At 39.5% G+C, this 17756-nt stretch overlaps 2 protein-coding genes across 2 annotated transcripts; one reads left to right on the forward strand and one right to left on the reverse strand.

Moving 5' to 3' along the window:
- Positions 1-732: 732 nt before the first annotated feature.
- LOC131791606 (transient receptor potential cation channel subfamily A member 1-like) lies at positions 733-10773 on the reverse strand. Its single transcript, XM_059108952.2, has 10 exons — positions 10284-10773; positions 8316-8656; positions 7612-7897; positions 6954-7281; positions 6542-6738; positions 5814-6149; positions 4376-5243; positions 3470-3673; positions 2573-2748; positions 733-2078 (listed from the first exon to the last, which is right to left on the reverse strand). Exons 1-10 carry the CDS (start codon positions 10655-10657, stop codon positions 1835-1837), a joined length of 3354 nt encoding a protein of 1117 aa, XP_058964935.2. The 5' UTR covers positions 10658-10773; the 3' UTR covers positions 733-1834.
- A 460-nt stretch (positions 10774-11233) lies between these two features.
- LOC131791596 (gastric triacylglycerol lipase-like) lies at positions 11234-17482 on the forward strand. Its single transcript, XM_059108942.2, has 7 exons — positions 11234-11435; positions 12165-12487; positions 13434-13677; positions 14172-14327; positions 15584-15655; positions 16057-16128; positions 16662-17482. Exons 1-7 carry the CDS (start codon positions 11322-11324, stop codon positions 16890-16892), a joined length of 1212 nt encoding a protein of 403 aa, XP_058964925.1. The 5' UTR covers positions 11234-11321; the 3' UTR covers positions 16893-17482.
- The last annotated feature ends 274 nt before the right edge of the window (positions 17483-17756 follow it).

Below are 17756 nucleotides of genomic sequence, written 5' to 3' on the forward strand. Positions count from 1 at the left end.
TACTCCCCAAAGTTAGGGCATTCAGCTACCAAATCGATTTCCTTGACTATCCCCACTTAAAAGAACTCCAAAGAAGGACCCACTAGTTTTAATTAAATCGTATTTCCTCTTTGTCATCAACGCAATATTTATCAGAAATCGTCCATACTGAACACTGAATAAATAAGGGAGAAAGATTAAATCTCTGTAATTACCTGACAAGTAATCATTGCATTTATACTTTTCGTGGGTTGTTTGCCTGTTTTTTTCTCCTTTTAAAAATGCAAACTAGAAATGAATGTGAACCAGGGAAAGCTTCTCACCTGGAACAGGGACCCCAACCTTGTAGTACTAGCGAAATAGCTGGGTATTTCTGCAGTGTAACCGACCCTCTTCAGCTAAAGCAAAGTATGCGTCACAAAAAGGTAATGTGAAGCATTGAAAGTAACAGCAATATATTGTAGACACAAAATACAAGGTTTAATCTTTAATCACACAATATGGTTACCGTATAATTTATCATACAAACTGCGAAGTTTAACAAGGATTTCCAGCCCTGAGAAAAACTAGAACTGCGCATGTGTTAATAACGATAATTTTCTTCGTTTGCTTAATATCGTCAATCAGCTGCTGATATGTAACTCGCCTTTCGCGCCACTCTTGCTGGCAAAGGCCTACGCTGTTTATATAACTAAAAAAAATGATATATGGTTGCTTGCAGATATGGAATTTCTCTCCCCGTGTTCAACTCGAATATAAATTCCATATGGGCTTACACTATTGTATTTTTCTCAACGTAAAGTAAATTTTATATACTGTAAGTAATGTTCTAACAATTTTAGATAATTGTCATAAACAAATTTCACATGAATAGATAACCAGAAAAAGATATTTACAAACTACGTAGAGGTATACAACAAGGTTATAAAAAGTGTTGAAAGTGAGAGCAATACGTTATATATATATATATATATATAACACACACACACACACAAACCACAATTCCTCCTTTCGTTCTAACGAAGGTCTAACGCTCGAAACGTCAGCTTTTGAAACTCTTCACGGTGGCCAATTTACTCAGCTGAGAATGCTAAATTACCTTGTTATACTCTGCCACCGACGCAGCACCACAGTTCCTGTAGAAAATTAACTTTTTAATATAATATAGAAGCTGAAATCTTGTAAGCACATAATACATGAAATCTTCCACCGTCAATTTGGAGAGAAGGAGGGGGGTGGGGGTGTTAAAAAACCCTATATACTTCAAGGAGGGATCACGTAAAGGCTGCGTTGTCGCAACAAAAATCCACCGCACCCTCCCCCCCCCCTCGACGCGGATAACTACTGACCGGTCCCTTAACCCTTTCACTCCCAAGATCTCATTAGTAATTCTTTTTACTGTCTGATATACAATTCTCATGATGTCAATTTGGAGAATTTGGTATTGGATCAACTAATAATCCCGTAACTGATATTTTACTTTATTCTCATCACTTCTATGCTTAATATTGTATTGATATTGTGAGGAGAAATTATCTCTTGGTCACTCATGGGAGGTGAAGGGTTAAACAAACTTCAACAATGCATGGAGGACTATTTTTCTGTAACAGATTATGAGAATCTACAAGGTATCACTGCAGAGGAACTTATTTTGACACAACACTATGAGTTAAACAATGTAATTCTCCTGCTGACACTAAGAATAAAAAAAAAATAGAAAAGTAAGAGTAGATGAGGGAATTGACATTTGGAGGTTCGAGAAGAAACTCGAACATTAGTGACAATTTACCCGCGACCCGCAACCTACAACCCGCTAAGATCAAACACTCCCAGAGGAATGTGCTCAGTAGCTTTTCTACAGCCTGGTATCCTCCGCTGTGGCCGTCGAATGAGCGGTCTGTTTCAGCTGATGAGAAATTTCCTGAAGAAGTCTTGATTGTTCTTCAACAGTTTTCTGTAAAAACTTAATCTGCTCTTGTTGTTTGGTGATCTCCATGGATATTTTCTTGGTTCCTTCATCCTCTTCAACTTCACTTTCCTTTTGCCCATTTATAAACTTTTCAAGCATGGGAAAAAGCCTCCGATTTATATGTAACAGGCTGCCAAAAGTAAATAAACATATGAATAAATTAATACATACATACATACATACATACATACATACATACATATATATATATATATATATGAAGAAGTATGAGGGACAAAGATTAAAGAAAAGAAAAACCCTGGGATGATTCAACCCTTATCTCGTACCCATATCCTACCATGTAACTGTAACTGAAGTGTTCAACCGCTTGGGCGTGAAAGGTCTGGGTACGAGACCGTTCCAGGTTTCCGGGAGGTAGATTGGATCGAAAGACAGAAACGTCTTGATGGAAGAGGCGGAGTGGAAAAGGATCGAGGTTTGAGTCGGTTCAGTCCTCGTTTTACCAACCGAGCGTCTGGAACAGGCTAAAATTCATTTGGATGTTTTATTATTGAGTCAGTGAAAACCAACATACGCTGCTGAAGTCCAAAATAAAAAAAAATAAAAAATAAAAAAAATGGGTAAAAAACTTATACTAAAAAAATGAATGAATGCTGCACTTACAATGAGAACGCATTTTTTCCGTTCGGCTTGAAAACAAGAACGGATCTATGCCAATACTTTCTCAGCCAACGTGGGTATCGTTGATCAATATCACATACAAATTCAACTTGCATGGCCAGCCTCGTCATGTTGGCATTACGTTGAATGCTGTCAATGTCTCCAACCGCTAAACCCACCTGCGATGAGACATTTTTAAATGTGAACACTGGTCAGGGACATGTGCGGGATTTTCAAGGTTCCAATCCTGGCACAGGAAACTCGTAAACTTTTCATTTCTTGGGCTTTTTTGTTTGTTTGTTGTGTTTTGTTTTTGGATTATAAAGCTCGCTAATAATGTGGATATAATGTTTCTTTTAAACTGTGTACAGGCCATGCATTTTCCCAGATAACTTTAGTTCTACAGTGTAAGTAATTAAAAGAGAATGTTAAAACAAAATTTAAAGGTTCGCTTGAAATGTAAAGAATTCAGAAAAGAAGTTGAACCATTTCATATACTTCCTGGCATATGTATGTATTACAAAGTTTGTAACTTTTGGACAACACTACCACTCACTGGTGAACGATTCAATACGTTCCGCGGAAGTTTGTGAATTACTAAGGCGTTTGGAACTGGAGAAGGGGAGGGGAAGTGACTTAAGAACCTAATTGACGGCCAGAAAGCGAGTCACTATTTTTTTTTTAAATTTTGTTCAGCGTTGACAAACATTTAATGAAATACTACATTTATTTAGTCGAAAAATCCATGATGTTCGTAAAGGATTAAGATGTTGCCGTTTGCTTAGAACTATAATTATAATACAAAAGATCAAAATTTTAAGAACGATGACGCGCCATCTTGTACCCAAGAGTCAAGGTACTAATAGCCCTTCTCTCCCCTCCCACCAAGTCTTCACTTACCAATAGGTTCATGACCAGAACAGACACAATCATACAGAACAAGCACACAATGATGGCAGTGAACTCTGGCAGGTGTACAAGAGGGGCACCAGATTCGTCGTTGATCTCCGCCTTCGCATCGACCACAATGGAGCCGTAATCAACCTCCCCGATCATCATTATAAACGTCTTGCAAAAGGACCAGAACAGATTGCGGAAAGTGGCCTGGAAACGAGAGAAATGAGGTCTTCACTAGTGATAGTTTGAATTCAAACGAGCATTAAGTTTATTAAAACAGTTAAACTGTATGTAGATGTTGGTGTGATTTTAATAAAGCCTTTTTCAATTAAGTTTTGGAGTTGGAAGTAATCCGAGATGGAATTGTTTTTTCCTTACTGCGCCTTGTGATTGGTCCAGATAACTACGGATATCCTTTTAACCGATCAGACCCACCAAGTGCACGATGTCGATACGTTCTGTCCCGCCTCAGGCAGTTGGCGCGGTTTAACTAGATTAGTTAACTAGAGTTAACTAGATTATGGCGCGCAATGTTGCGCGCGAAAGTCTAGAACAATGTTGAATCTAAGAAATTTGGTAAAATTTTACATCAAGCGTCTTAAGTAATCCGGGGTTGCTTTGTTTTTGCTTTACTCAGTTATGAAATTGGTCCGGAAATCACGCGTTACTTTCTGAGCCAATCATATTCAAGGCTAAAACCAATCGCGACTTGGTCACTCGCATTTTCCCGCGCTTCAGGCAGCTTGATTGATTTTACTGCGAATTCTCATTGGCTCCTTGAAATATTTTCCTTGTTATGATTAGTTATTGTGATATCTTTGGTCTTGGTTTTCCGACACTCAATCGAAAAGCGCCCTTTTCAGGCCTATGCCAGGTCGTTTTTATACTTAAGTCATGTGAAATACCCACCTGCTCTTTTAGTAGAATGAAGAAGGTCAGGTTGAAAGCAAATAACATTGGAATGAAAATGATGATCACTTTGAAAAGTGTTTTGGTAACCTCAATGAGCATTGAGATGTAGATACCAACATAATAGAATCGTCTCAGGAACAGGATCAAGGTTGTGTACGATAATAGAATCACGGCTGAGGCAAGAGGCCACATCGTCATTGTACCCTTGAAAATGTTTCCTCTCCCGAGATAGGGAGACACAAAACAAATAGTGCACAAATAGCAACACCATTCAATATAGTTTGTGACATGAGTTAGATATCTCCATTTCTGAATAGCAATTTGGTAAATTTCTTTGATCATGTGAATGCAGATAAAGATGAGAATCAAAACAGGAGCTCCAGCTGATAGCCCACTTCTAGACCGAAATAGTTGATCGGTTTCATCATCCTGGAAGTCCTCTGCGCCAGGATTGAATAACCTCAGCTTTCCTCGTTCCGCTATCATGAACACAGACAACAGCACAACAAAAGCGAGGTAGGACAAAAAGTTTATCGCAAATAACGGCCTTCCCATGGTATTCCACTTCCACTGAAGAAGCATCTGCGATAATGGGTGCATGAGAAGTCCTTCGCGCTCGTACTGGACCATATAGGAGGGGGCAAAAAAGCGTGGACCTTCAGAAGTTCTTGGGTCTTCCTTATCTCCTGGACCAGAAAGAATACTGAAGTCGAAGGTTATGGAATAGTCAGGGTCATCCCGCCGATCATCGGAGCAGGTTACACATTTATCCATGACAACCTGTGCAAGTCTGGGCATGCTCTTGATTAAGTTCTTCAATGGATTAGCTCCCCTGTCGACCGTGTATTCAAACAAGCTCATCCACCTGAAAAACAGGCAGTCATCAGCGATTTTAAACAATGGTTTGATTCAGTCACCTAAAACATCCAACTTATACTACTTACACTACCTTACATCGTTCAGGTATTTGGCTCAATCCTAAGGGCCAAAATGGTGTTGAAAATGCATCAACTTAGGATTCTATTGGGCAGACAAATGCCCCAAATTCTTGAACTTTCAAAATGATTAGAACTGAAATCCAGAGGATGAATGTGATCTGATTTCAGTTGCTTCTTTACCTGTAGAATCCAACGGTTGCCATAACTTGTCAAAGATTGTTAGAAGTCATGAACCAAAGATGGTTTCGGTACGCTTTTCTCCCTATTAACCCTTTAACCGCTAAGAGTGATCAGCATCTAATTTCTCCCCACAGTATCACCCCTAAATCAAACATTAAGGTCCTGAGAATAAGGAAAACGATCACCAACCGAAGAAACTCTCGAAGATCGCTTTCATACTCACAAACTCTTGATTGTTTAACAAATTCTCCCTGTCAGCACCTTAGGAAATGTATGGGGAATATGCATACTGATGATAAATGGTTTTCTGGACTTACTTGGGGTTCCCAAGAATAACCTCAGCCACATTTTCCATGCTACACGAGATAGCAACATCCAAACACGTCAACATTTGCTTATTACGTGCAGTGATATCAGCACCACGTGATAACATAAGCTCCAAAACGTTGACGTGACCGTACTTCGCGGCCACGTGAAGCGCGGTGTCGCCATTTTGATCGCCTGCATCAATGGCACTCGCGGATTGATACGACAGCAGTGCTTGAGTAGTGCGTGGGCATCCACCAGAGGCGCAAGTGTGCAGGGCTGTCCAACGATTGCTGTCTTGGATACTGGGATTGGCACCCAAGTGTAAGAGAAGAACTGTTGTTTTCCTATAAGCAGCACAAACGCAATAACATAAGTCTTGTGCGGGCATGCTGGGTAGACTTTAGACATGTTCTTTAAGGGTAGACAGAAGAGCGCGCAAAGCTCACGTTTGAGGACATAACGTTCGAACCTAATGGAAAACAACTTCTCTTTGTAACTGGCTCACTTTTATTTGTACATTTTGTGCCAGCCGGTGGGAAAGAAACGAATTGAATGCTAGCGATTTTTGATATCTCCAGAACTTAGAACTCTAAAATATGGATCAAATGATGAAGAACCACTGTTTTGTGTTGCAAGTATTATTTATACTAAGCGGTGTAAACTGGTGACACGAATGCACGAATCAAGCAAGTAGGGGAGAGACGGGTAATAAGTGATTATAAATTAAAAAAAGAACCTGTGGCTTCCAAGCGCTGCTAAGTGAAGAGGTGTAAGCCCACGTTCATCTTTGTCATTAATGTGGCCTGGTTCAGCCAAACAAAGCACCTCCACACAGGCCACGTGACCGTGTTCTGCGGCGGCATGCAATGGGGTCCGATCCATTACGTCCTTAGGAGCCACCGTGCACTTCTTTTCTATCAGCAGTTGAAGGATCTGGTGATTATCATTGGACGTTTCAAGTTAATAAAGACTTTGTGATGTACTTTACAGCTGTGTAAATGCATAGATACTTGTTACCAGCAGCGTAGCGCGGCAATAAGTGCACCAGAATGTAATAGCCAATCACTTACCCTCAGAGTCATCTAACAGCACGAGAAAATGCTTTGAGGGAGGTATCAACAGAGATTGGCTGTCTAGAACACCCTTACCTTCAAATTCCCTTTATGTGCCGCGTAAAACAGAGGCGTCTGCAAATCCTTGTCTGTTTCGTTGATCAACTGGCCTTGATCTCGATCAAGGAGCATGCGAAGAGTTTCTTCTCGTTTATGTTTCACAGCAAGGTGTAGACAGGTCCTAAGCGACGCATCGCGCGACTTGAAGTCAGCCCCGGAATCTAGAAGTTGCTCCGCAGTTCTGGTCCTGCCTCGCTTCACTGCCAAAACGAACGCAGTGCGGTTTTCGTTGTCCTTGGCGTCAATGTTCGCTCCGTTATCCAGCAGGAACTTGACGGTGTCCACACGGTCAAATTCAGCAGCTCTGCACAAGCAACAATTACGATAGAAAATATTATAAAAGAGTTAGATTTTCTCGTTGCCCAAAAATTAGGACACATAAACTTAACATCCTGCCTCTTTATTATTTTGAATTTTTGGTGGAGAAATCTTATCGCCACAACGAAGAGTCGCTCTGACAAAGAAGGGCTAACACTCAAAACATCTGTTTTAGAAACTCTTCACGGCGGCCGATGTACATTATCAACTCAGTTGAAAAACCCAAATCATCTTTCAATAAAGAGAGTCTTTTTTTTTATCTTGTTTACTTACTTGACACTGATCTCTTGAAAGGATTACAGTGCACTTTTCTCACCTTTGAAGAGGAGTTCTTTGCCACTCATCTCTACTATCAACAAAAGCACCATGCGATATCAAAAGCTCCACAATATCCATGTGACCATAGGCGGCTGCAAGGTGCAGGGAAGAGTGCACACTTGATTCTCCAAATGTCTCCAGACCATCCATCATATCAGCTCCTTGACTTAACAAAAGTTCTGCAGTTTCCTTGTGGCCCTTTTGACAGGCTAAGTGAAGAGCAGTGTTTCCTTCGAAGTCAGGCGCATCGATGTAGATTAACGGGTTCCCAAACTCAAGAAATGCTGGAACAGGAAAACGATGGTCAAATACGTCGAGGCAAAAAATGTTGTGGCAAATTCTCTACCTATCTGGCGCAGCCGTTTAAGATGTGTGCACGCACAGTTTAATACTTGGTTCAAAACAAGTAGAGATACACTAGAGGAAAGCTCTATAGGGAAGCCATGATTTGCTCCTATACACTGTTTACTGAAAGATTAACTGATAATCAAACGGAAATTATGAAAGCCCTTATTTCTCTTCTTTTCTCTTTAGTTTTCTCTTAAGAAAAATAAATGCAAAAAAAGGAAAAAGAAACTGTGAAAAAAATTATATAGCTAGATAAAAATTTGTATGGTATTTTCACGCATGGGATAGATATTTGAGCGGCGCTAATGCACAAAAGTTCTTATTATTTAGGCTTCAAATAGTTTTCAGACTCACCTTCTTTGACTAAGAGTTTAACGATCTTTTCGTTTCCGTGTAACGCAGCAAGATGCAAAGGGCTCTTTTCTTCCACAGTGCGCATTCGGATGTTTGCCTTATGTTCCAGGAACAGCTCACATAACTCGAGCTTGCCACTAGCGCAGGCTAAGTGAAATGGCGTCATACCGCTGTTATCTTGAAAGTTAACAGATGATAGACTGTTACTGAGCAGAACTTTTGACGAGTCTACACAACCATGGCGAGCCGCAAAGTGGAGCGGGGTTGCACCGTCAGTATCTTTCATGGAGGGGTCGGCGCCATACTCAATGAGTGTCTTAACAGCTTCATAGCTGTTGTAGCTATTAGGAAAGATAAAAGTATGCTGAGCTTAAGCTTCAGGCCTAGAAAACGGAAGTTTGCGTGCTGTTCAAATGAATCAACCTCTTACAACGCGAAGGGCCAAATTAACTTTTTGAGCGCCATTTTAAGACTAGCATTGGTACTGAACGATGTATAGTATTCTTCAGTAAACAAGAAACTACATAGTCAAATCACTGTGCACCGCACATCTAAACATCGATTGAAAATCTCCGCGATAAATTAGTGATCAGCTTGGCTGAACAGCTAGCTAAATAAGAAATACGTCTTCACTGCGGCCAATTGATGTCTTCCCAACTCAGATACGAAGTTATTTCTCACGATTTTGCATCGTGGTAAATTACCAGTACTCCCTATTCGATAGTTTCAGCGTGGCATTGGTGCTGCGTTGAAACTGGGCATGAAAAAGCGATCCTTCTCGTACCCAGTTTTCGCCCGCCGCTGATAATTCATTTTCACTCAAAATCTTTGACGAATAGCTTTTCTTTGCTTTTGTGGTTGATTTTCTGGCATTTTCCCCGAACGTTGAATGCGATATTTTCTCCCTCTTACAACAAAACGTGTATTTTCTTTTGAAGAATGTTATGCTCATCAATGCTTCGTTAACCAAATTAAAACGGGAGAAAAAAAAAGGCAGCAAGCGGCAGATGGTATTGTTCCACCCTCTGCTATAGTAACAAGACGATCGGTAAACAAGAACTCCGTAATTACAAACTAATAAAGAATTGTGACTAAATGTAGCTCCCTTTACAACTAAAACTAACGATAAAAATTCAATTAATCTCCCCAGACCTAACATATTTCTTCTCTTCCAACAGCCGGCTTGATAGCCTTGTAAGAATAAAGCAATAATACGCTTGTTTATTTAGACGGGGCTTAGCGCAATTCCAACTTGCCCAGGCATGTTTCTGAAGCAACGCAAAACAAAAGATTATAACAATGGGTTACTAAGTCCCTAAGAGCTGTGCTGCGTCAGCCAAAAACTGAGTGAACTCTCTGCCAAACAACTTAGCGCAGATCGTGAGAATCTTCTCTATATGTAAAGTCTCTAAGAGTTCTCGGACGGGTAGGTCTTTGGCTAAACCAATTCTTCATCGCTGATTGGCTAATCTAGGTAGGACCGGTTGCGGTCTCAAGCATCAACCGTCCAACTTTGTTATGTCACTATGAGCCAAATTAGTATGCAGTTTAGGTCCGATCGAATTATATTGATGAAAAATAACATTTTTTTTAAAGGGAAATTGAGGATTAGCTTTAAAAAAATGATAGCAATAAAGTAAGTTGTATTTTGCTCGTGGTTCTTTTGTTCAGGTGTGATGCAAAACAAGGTTAATAAGTTTTTCTTACTGCCTTTTATTTTGAACTAGTAACAATAAAAGTCTGGAGCTACACACAAGAACAGATTTTTACTGATTTGTTGCGGCAAAAATACTCTATGGCTTTATCGACCGTTTAAATCTGTTTTAAAAATCTGGCAATATGTTGTTCACAAGCTAATAAAGATGTTAAAACTTAGAAAGGTGATTTAATATTCCTTTGATTAATCAATCCAGTGTGTAAACTTTGTTCAAATCATGTTTACTGAAGCAAAGTTCAAGAAAAACTTACCGTACTGCTACATGTAATGGCGTTAGTAACTCTCGTCCTTGTTGGTTGATGTCCACTTTGCACTCGACTAGCGTCATCACCACTTCAACCTGGTTGGCGCGGGCAGCGTAATGGAGGGCTGTAAAACCATTCCAGTCAGCGACGTTTAAGTCTTGTCCCATATGAGAATACTGCCTGACGAGGGCTAACTTATTTTCTCGGACAGCTTGTGGAAGACTCATCGAATTTATACTCGCGTTTAAATCTACTGGAAAGGAAGAATTCATTTCGAATGTTTCGAAGTGGATTTTGATTGCTGGACTACCCGAAGACATGCTCGGCGGATGTGGTCGCTCGGACTCCAAGAGACTGTCGTGTTCTACGCCATTTGCCATGATGAGAACGTTCGTAAAGGACGATAAACAAATAATTTTGTTTATAGAAACGCGCGCTCGCCCCAACTTACACACTGACTAACACAATGGCCGGTCCGTTGGAAATACGATTTGAAAGTTTCGTCTATTGTCTCAGCATAATTATGCACTTTGTTGTTGTGAGACGATAATTATGCGTAGAAAATGAAAACTGAATAGTAATGTTCCCCAATGGTTAATTTTGATTTGCAAGTCTGACTGCACTAATCTCCAACTTCCGAGAAATTTATTTGTTTTTGAAAATTCTTGATATTTACAATTTTGCGGATTTGATCAACTAACCAACATAACTCCCGAGGGAAACAAGCGAGAACGGAAATAGAAAACAGGCTAGAACAAAGCACTTGATGAGGTGACATAAAGTCTTCGTTATTACAATATAACGTCATGATACTTTGAATCTCAAGTGCGATACTGCGACAGTTATACATACAATGCCTTGTATTGATAGTCAGTGAAACAACGGTTGCATTGCATTTCTGTTAGAAATGACAGCCACACGCGAGTCACGAGCTGTCAGAAAGCGAACAAAGCTGCCACGTGACTTAAGTTCCGGTATTTAACCGCGGTTAGAGCAATTTGCTGCACGTTTTGGTTGTGAGTTGCTGGGAATATTGTGGCGAATATGTCTGTGATATGCATTGTAGTACTCTGCTTATCGTTCTCTCTAAGAGAGGTCACGGTGGCTGCCATCAGCGCCTCCGATCTCCAAGATTTGCCTGAGACTCACATGAACGTGGTAGGTAACTTAACTTCGCAAGCTTATCTATCTTTAATAATACGTTTGGTTTTTATAACCCTTCCGTTCATACAAAGTGTATGGGTTGGGAATTTTACTTCCTTAACTACGAATACATCGTTGAATTTCTCGAAGACAGTTGTAGACTCGAAACTGAAACAACTTGGCTTTGATATATTGCGTAGACAGGAATTACGCAAGAATGGAGATTTAACATGCGTTGTTAGTCGTACTGGCTTTGCTTTCAACGGCCACCGACTTTACAGCTCAGTTTGCTGTCGTTATTTACAACGTTAGATTAAGTGATCAAAGAGAAATTTTGGTCATATTCGTTTTGGCTTTAGGATTGCTTCTTTCCGGTTTCTTTGAGAAGACAAGAAAGTAAAAGCATTGTTCAGGCGAAAGCTGACGCAGCGTTCACGTAACGCAATCAAATTTTTCGGCGTTCATTTTTTGCGTCAGCGGCTGTAAGCTTTTTTCAGACAGACATGGATATGTTTACGGTACTTTGACCCGAGTTAAGACAGGAGAGATCACGAGTTTTGAGTCACGAAATCGCTCTGGTTAAGGAAGCGAAACAGATGGGAGTGGAGGGAGGAGGGGAAATAGGCGTGTGACGGAGGTGTGATTTAGAAAGACCGGAAGGTTTTTGGTTGTCAAAGCGATCGTTTTCTTTTTAATTAAGAGCAAAAAGCTGGTGAAACAGACATGTTCTGACATTTTTCCCAGAGTGCAATAATTCGCTACAATGGTTACCCAGCCGAAGAATTCAATGTGGTTACAGAGGATGGTTACGTCATCACAATACAAAGGATACCCGCAGGAAGAAAGGAAAATTTAGAAGATCTTGATGGTCCAAAACCTGTGGTTTTCCTTCAGCATGGTCTTTTGTGTTCGTCATCTAACTGGGTCACAAATTTGCCAAATGAAAGTCTGGCCTTTATTTTGGCTGATGCAGGCTTCGACGTTTGGCTTGGGAATGTTCGAGGGAATACCTATGGCCTTCATCATGTCAATTATTCCGTCCATTCAGATGAATTCTGGGATTTTAGGTGAGCTTGGCGTTATTTTAATTTTCTGAAAAATTTTTAGTGCTGTTGAACATTTTCTCTCACTCACAGTCTGCGCGTTTACCTGTCTTTCTCACTTACCCCTATCGAGTGGGGGAGGGGGGGGAGAAGGGATGAATCATGAATTACAGCGGTTTAATTAAATAATTATGAATTTTAGTGTTCAAAGTTTAGGAATCATGAATCACGAGATACAAGTTAAAACGAATCATGAATATCGAATAAAAGGTTATACACGAGTCATGAATAATTGAGCTTATAAAGATCGGGAATTACCAGGCCCGAAGGTAAAATGATTACACTTCTCCCCTCCCCCCCCCTTGTTATCCTGTCTGTCCCATTGATGGACTATGACCTGGATGTTTTTTAAAACGGGAAGCTAAGTAACATTTAAAAAAAGAAACACCAGATCTGCGTGGGCGAGTGTTTTTACAGATCCTGCGTTCATATGTGATGACTGAAGAGTCACTAGACTTTGCACTGTTTCTAAATTTTTCATTTCAAAATTAAATGTGAAGTTAATGTAAAGTTAAAATTTCTATTTCAAAGTAAAACTGTAACTCAAACATGTGGTAAGCCATCAAAGCAGCTGAATAATCTTTTTTTTTTTATCACGGTTTAAATCTTGAGCGTCACCGTTTAACCCTGACTCATTCTTGGGTCACAAGGACGACCTTTGACCGGGGTGTGAAGAGAGGAGGGAAGGGCTGGTACATTTCAAGAAACACCGGATCTGCATGAGCAAGTTTTCATTAACACCAATTATTTTTCCTGTCTTTTTTTTTCACTCGCGCAACGGACTTCTGCGAAAAGAAGGGACTGCTCGTAATCTAGGCCTCGCAGAATATCTTAATATTTTTCAAACTGAAACAAGTTCATCGAATTGAAAATCATCTTACGATGGTTTTTGACCTTCTCTTTTTCATAGCTGGGATGAGATGGCTCGATATGACCTTCCCGCCATGTTGAAGTTTGTGGTATCGAAGACATCTCAGCCATCGTTGTATTATGTGGGGCATTCGCAAGGAACGCTCATCGCCTTTGCAGAGTTTTCAAGGAATAAAGAATTGGCCAAACTGGTGAAGAGGTTCTTTGCCCTTGGACCCGTGACAACTACTGGTCACATTGAAAGTCCAATTAAATATTTCCGTCATCTCGGACCGGAACTTGAGGTAAGAATTAATACTTAGCAGCTTTTACCAGTTTCCCTTCACCTTTCAGTCGCATAACAGAGTAAGACGTAGTTACAGAAACTTAAGTTGTGAACAGTTACCTTAACTTTTTCTTTTTTGTGCTAAAAGACGATGACGAACGTGCACCTTGTATGATGAAAAATTTCAGGATAATAGAGAAAAGCTACTCAGTTAATGGATGCGAGGGTAGGAAGCCCTCATTTGTTTATAATGAAGTCTAAGGTCATAAGGACAAATTATTTCAGGTGCTAAATCTGTGACCCCCAAACAAATCACATGCTCGTCGATGTAACGTCTAAAAAAGTTTATTTACCCAACCTGTAAAACTACTTGTGAAGTCTACTATTATCAAATGAAATGCCTAGAAGATTAAACGAGTTTTTTTACTATTTTCGTTCGTACAGAGCGACTCACTAGTTTATGATTCGAGCAAACTTTTATTAATGTACATTTGTTTCTTTGCTCTTCCTTAGTTCTTGTTCAAACTTCTGGGTGTGCGGGATTTCCTTCCGTCCGATTTCCTCATTCACTGGTTAGCTGACCACGTGTGTGACGAACACGAATTGGACTTAATCTGCTCGAATATCGTTTTTCTCATCGCTGGATATGACAAGACACAACTTAATATGGTAAGTCTTCGCAAACTGTACAAAATCTATCTACGAAAAGAGAGGCTAGAGTCCATACTCCGTGGAAAATATGTATTAAACTTGTTAAATGAACCACAACATTTGGCTACGTTAAAAACTCTGAAACTTCTTCAAATTTAAAACAAAGGGGTAACAAATTTAGGCGAACTAAAGCTCAAAATCAACTAAAACTCCGCAAAAACAAACAAACAGTACGTGATAAATGTCCACACCAGTTTTCAATGTCAAGTTTAGAGTTCTTTGACGTGATTGGCTAATTTGTGAAATCATGCACGCCGCGTGTGAATACAAAAAGACTTCAAAGGGGGAGAGGAAGAGAAAAATTGTTACTTGAAATTTAAAAATTGAGGAGATATTCTACAGCCAACCATATTCTGAAAGACTACAATCTTCCTGCAAGCGAATCACCCAGCTTCCATTAAAAATATTTTCAGTTTTCTAAGTTACTCTTTTCCTTGTTATTTCCAACTGTATGGATTAACATTGGATTAATCCTCTGAGAATGACTAGCATCTAATTTCTTCTAACAATATCACCCCTGAGTCACACATTAAGGCCACGAGAATAAAGGAAATGATCACCAACTAAAGAGGCTCTTGATTGTTAAACAAATTCTCCTTATCAGTGTGTGTGTGTCTTTATTGTTCAAAAGATAAAATTACATATCTTATGTTACATTAAAAAAAGGATGTAAATAAGCTTAGGTGTATCTAAATAAGATAAGTATATACGTGGAAACAAATACAACAGTCTAATACAGGAAGTACACTTTTACAAAGCTACATTGTACTTAAAAACAATTCTATTAAAAAATGTATTCTTAAAACGGTTTGTGCGAATGGCGGGCATGACAGGGGATTTATTTCTCAAATTATACCTCGTGATCTTGGTCTCAGGGAAGTAGGCTCTAAGAGGATGGCTCAGGATAGTTGAAACCTTACGACAAATTTTGTGATCTTGCGTTTTAAGTAAGTCACCTATCACTAATTTCTTAGATATGTAACTACGTTTAAAACAACGATCTAAAAACTGCTGGGCTATAGTTAGCTCTGACTCAAGAGTCCCCATGCACAGATAGAGCATAAGTAATATTAGGTAGGACAATGGAATTAAATAAAACATCTACTTCTGCTTGGCTACATCCTTATCTTATAAAAATGTATAGAGAACGGTATGGAGAATATGATTAGAAGCAGGCAAGCAAGTGGTAAATGTGAATTTCATTTTCTTGACAGACGCGACTTCCAGTGTATGTATCTCACACTCCAGCAGGCACATCGGTGAAAAACATGATACACTTCTTGCAGGTACGTTAAGTGGCGTCTTATATGTATATTTGATCGTGCAGTGGTGCAAACACCATTCTCAGTTATTTGGAACTTAATTATTCGTGTTATTAAACAGTAATTTTTTTTTCAACCTTAAAACACATCAGGTATTAGCACGAAAAATGTCACTTATGTACAACACTTCAGACACACTTCGCGAATACTTTCTGCCAGCTGTACACTACGTGTAAAGGTCTAAAATAGACATCTCATGTACGCTTTTAGAGAACGCACAGGAGATGGAATCAAGCTTTTACTTTCTTAGTTCGTCACGGTCCTTACAAGAAAAAATTTTTCCACTGCTATGTTGTGGTTACTAAGAAATTTATTAAATGGTGCTGCAGTATGAAACAAAAATTAAAGTATCTACCTCTATACAGATGACAGATTCCAACAAGTTTCAAATGTTTAATTATGAAAGTGCGGAGAAGAACAGGGAACACTACGGACAGGTAAATAATCTGTGTATTTTCGGCTTGAGAGTATAGTATCCAAGCTCGATTGTCGCTGCTCCCTCGTATCCAGTCCATGCTCCTCCCCTAGCGTTCGGGAGGAGGGGTGCGGGCTCATGTTCCCGAACAGCGGCTGGTAATCGAGCCTATCTAGTATCAAGCTATTTCGAAATATGTAGGTAATGTAGAGTTAACAACTGAGTTGAAAACGTAAATTGGCCACCATAAAGAGTAAAAAAGCTGACGTTTCGAGCGTTAGCCCTTCCAGCGAGGGGCTAACGCTCAAAACATCAGCTTTTTTACTCTTTGAGGCGGCCAATTAACGTTTTCAACGTAGTTGTTCACACTAAATTACCTGCTATATTCTCCCACCGACGCAGCACCACAGGTTAGTTTGACAATACCTTCCCTTTGCAATTTTTATTTATGGCCTGTTCTTAATAATCTTTTCGAAGACCTACAAGTAACAAGTGATTTTTTGCAATCTTAAGTTCACTAAAGAATAAATGTTTCCCAACAATCTTTATTCACAGGACACCCCACCCCTATATAATGCAACAGCTATGACTGTACCTGTGGCTCTGTACTGGGCTCAGAATGACTGGTTAGCTGACCCAACAGATGTGCGGGCGCTGCTACCTCTGCTGCCGAACAAACTGTATGACAAGTATATCCCAAAGTGGGATCACATGGACTTCCTTTGGGGTTTGGACGCGCCTAGAGTGGTTTATTATGATATCATAAAGCACATGAAAGACGTATAAACTAGCTAGAAGAAATACAAAAAGCGAAAATGAGAAAATTGTCAGGATAAATACGACAGAGCACCTTATCCAAGGTTATTTTAATTGGCCAAAAGCTTTGCTATTGTCACTCTTAATGTGACTTGTTTCTGAAAAAGCGCCTCACCGAAAAAAGTTAAATCGTTAAAGAGTAATGATTTCATAGTTAAACAAAATTTTTTCAAAGCGTAATTTCTCTTAAGTTACTCCACGCCGATTATGTCGCTAGATGAGAAAGTAAAGCTTTGTTGTTAGTAATTTACTATTGTATGCACAATATTTTAATGAGAGAAATTGACTATATAGAATTTTTATATCGATTAATCATTTTTTAAAAAATGCAGGAAACTCCCTCTTAAGGGACATTTTGGAGGCTAAGAAAGCTCTCCTCTTTCTTAAGGATTACAAATCCCATGATGGGAATCATAATTTTTAGTCCTTGAGACCAAAGTTCGTGTCTCCTCGAATAGGGAACGCTTAAAGGAAAGTTTTCAACGATTTTTTTACGTGCAAAAATAATTTAAGATCATTTGGTTTAAAAAAAAATTCAGACGATTCTGCATCTCCGTTTATTCTACTGGAGTGATTTCTTGTGTAGTCTTATTTTATATATATTTTGTCCAAAGTAGAACGTTTCCGGTTTTATTGCCAATAATGCCAAACTGCGGCCAACTTTTGCTGCGCCGAATCCTCTGAGGTCAGGGCTTCCTTTTTCCACTCCTTCCCTGCTCAGGCGGCTTCGTCTTGTTGTCTTTGCTGTGACGATTTTTCGTATTAAATACCTCCCCAGATTTCTTATTGTTCCCCGGTTCTCTCGAGCACGATCTCTTGATTCCCTTTACAATT

Source organism: Pocillopora verrucosa, chromosome 2 (assembly GCF_036669915.1).
Source record: "Pocillopora verrucosa isolate sample1 chromosome 2, ASM3666991v2, whole genome shotgun sequence".
Taxonomy (NCBI): domain Eukaryota; kingdom Metazoa; phylum Cnidaria; class Anthozoa; order Scleractinia; family Pocilloporidae; genus Pocillopora; species Pocillopora verrucosa.

Bases quoted from the DNA above. Each gene is read 5' to 3' on its own strand.
- LOC131791606 (XM_059108952.2), bottom strand. From the start codon at position 10,657: ATGGCAAATGGCGTAGAACACGACAGTCTCTTGGAGTCCGAGCGACCA. The intron at 3,674-4,375 runs GTGGGTATTTCA...TCTCGTTTCCAG, and splicing joins TCATTCTACTAAAAGAGCAG to GCCACTTTCCGCAATCTGTT. The intron at 2,749-3,469 runs GTAAGTGAAGAC...GTCTCATCGCAG, and splicing joins TTCTGGTCATGAACCTATTG to GTGGGTTTAGCGGTTGGAGA.
- LOC131791596 (XM_059108942.2), top strand. From the start codon at position 11,322: ATGTCTGTGATATGCATTGTAGTACTCTGCTTATCGTTCTCTCTAAGA. The intron at 12,488-13,433 runs GTGAGCTTGGCG...TCTTTTTCATAG, and splicing joins GATGAATTCTGGGATTTTAG to CTGGGATGAGATGGCTCGAT. The intron at 14,328-15,583 runs GTAAGTCTTCGC...TTTTCTTGACAG, and splicing joins ACAAGACACAACTTAATATG to ACGCGACTTCCAGTGTATGT.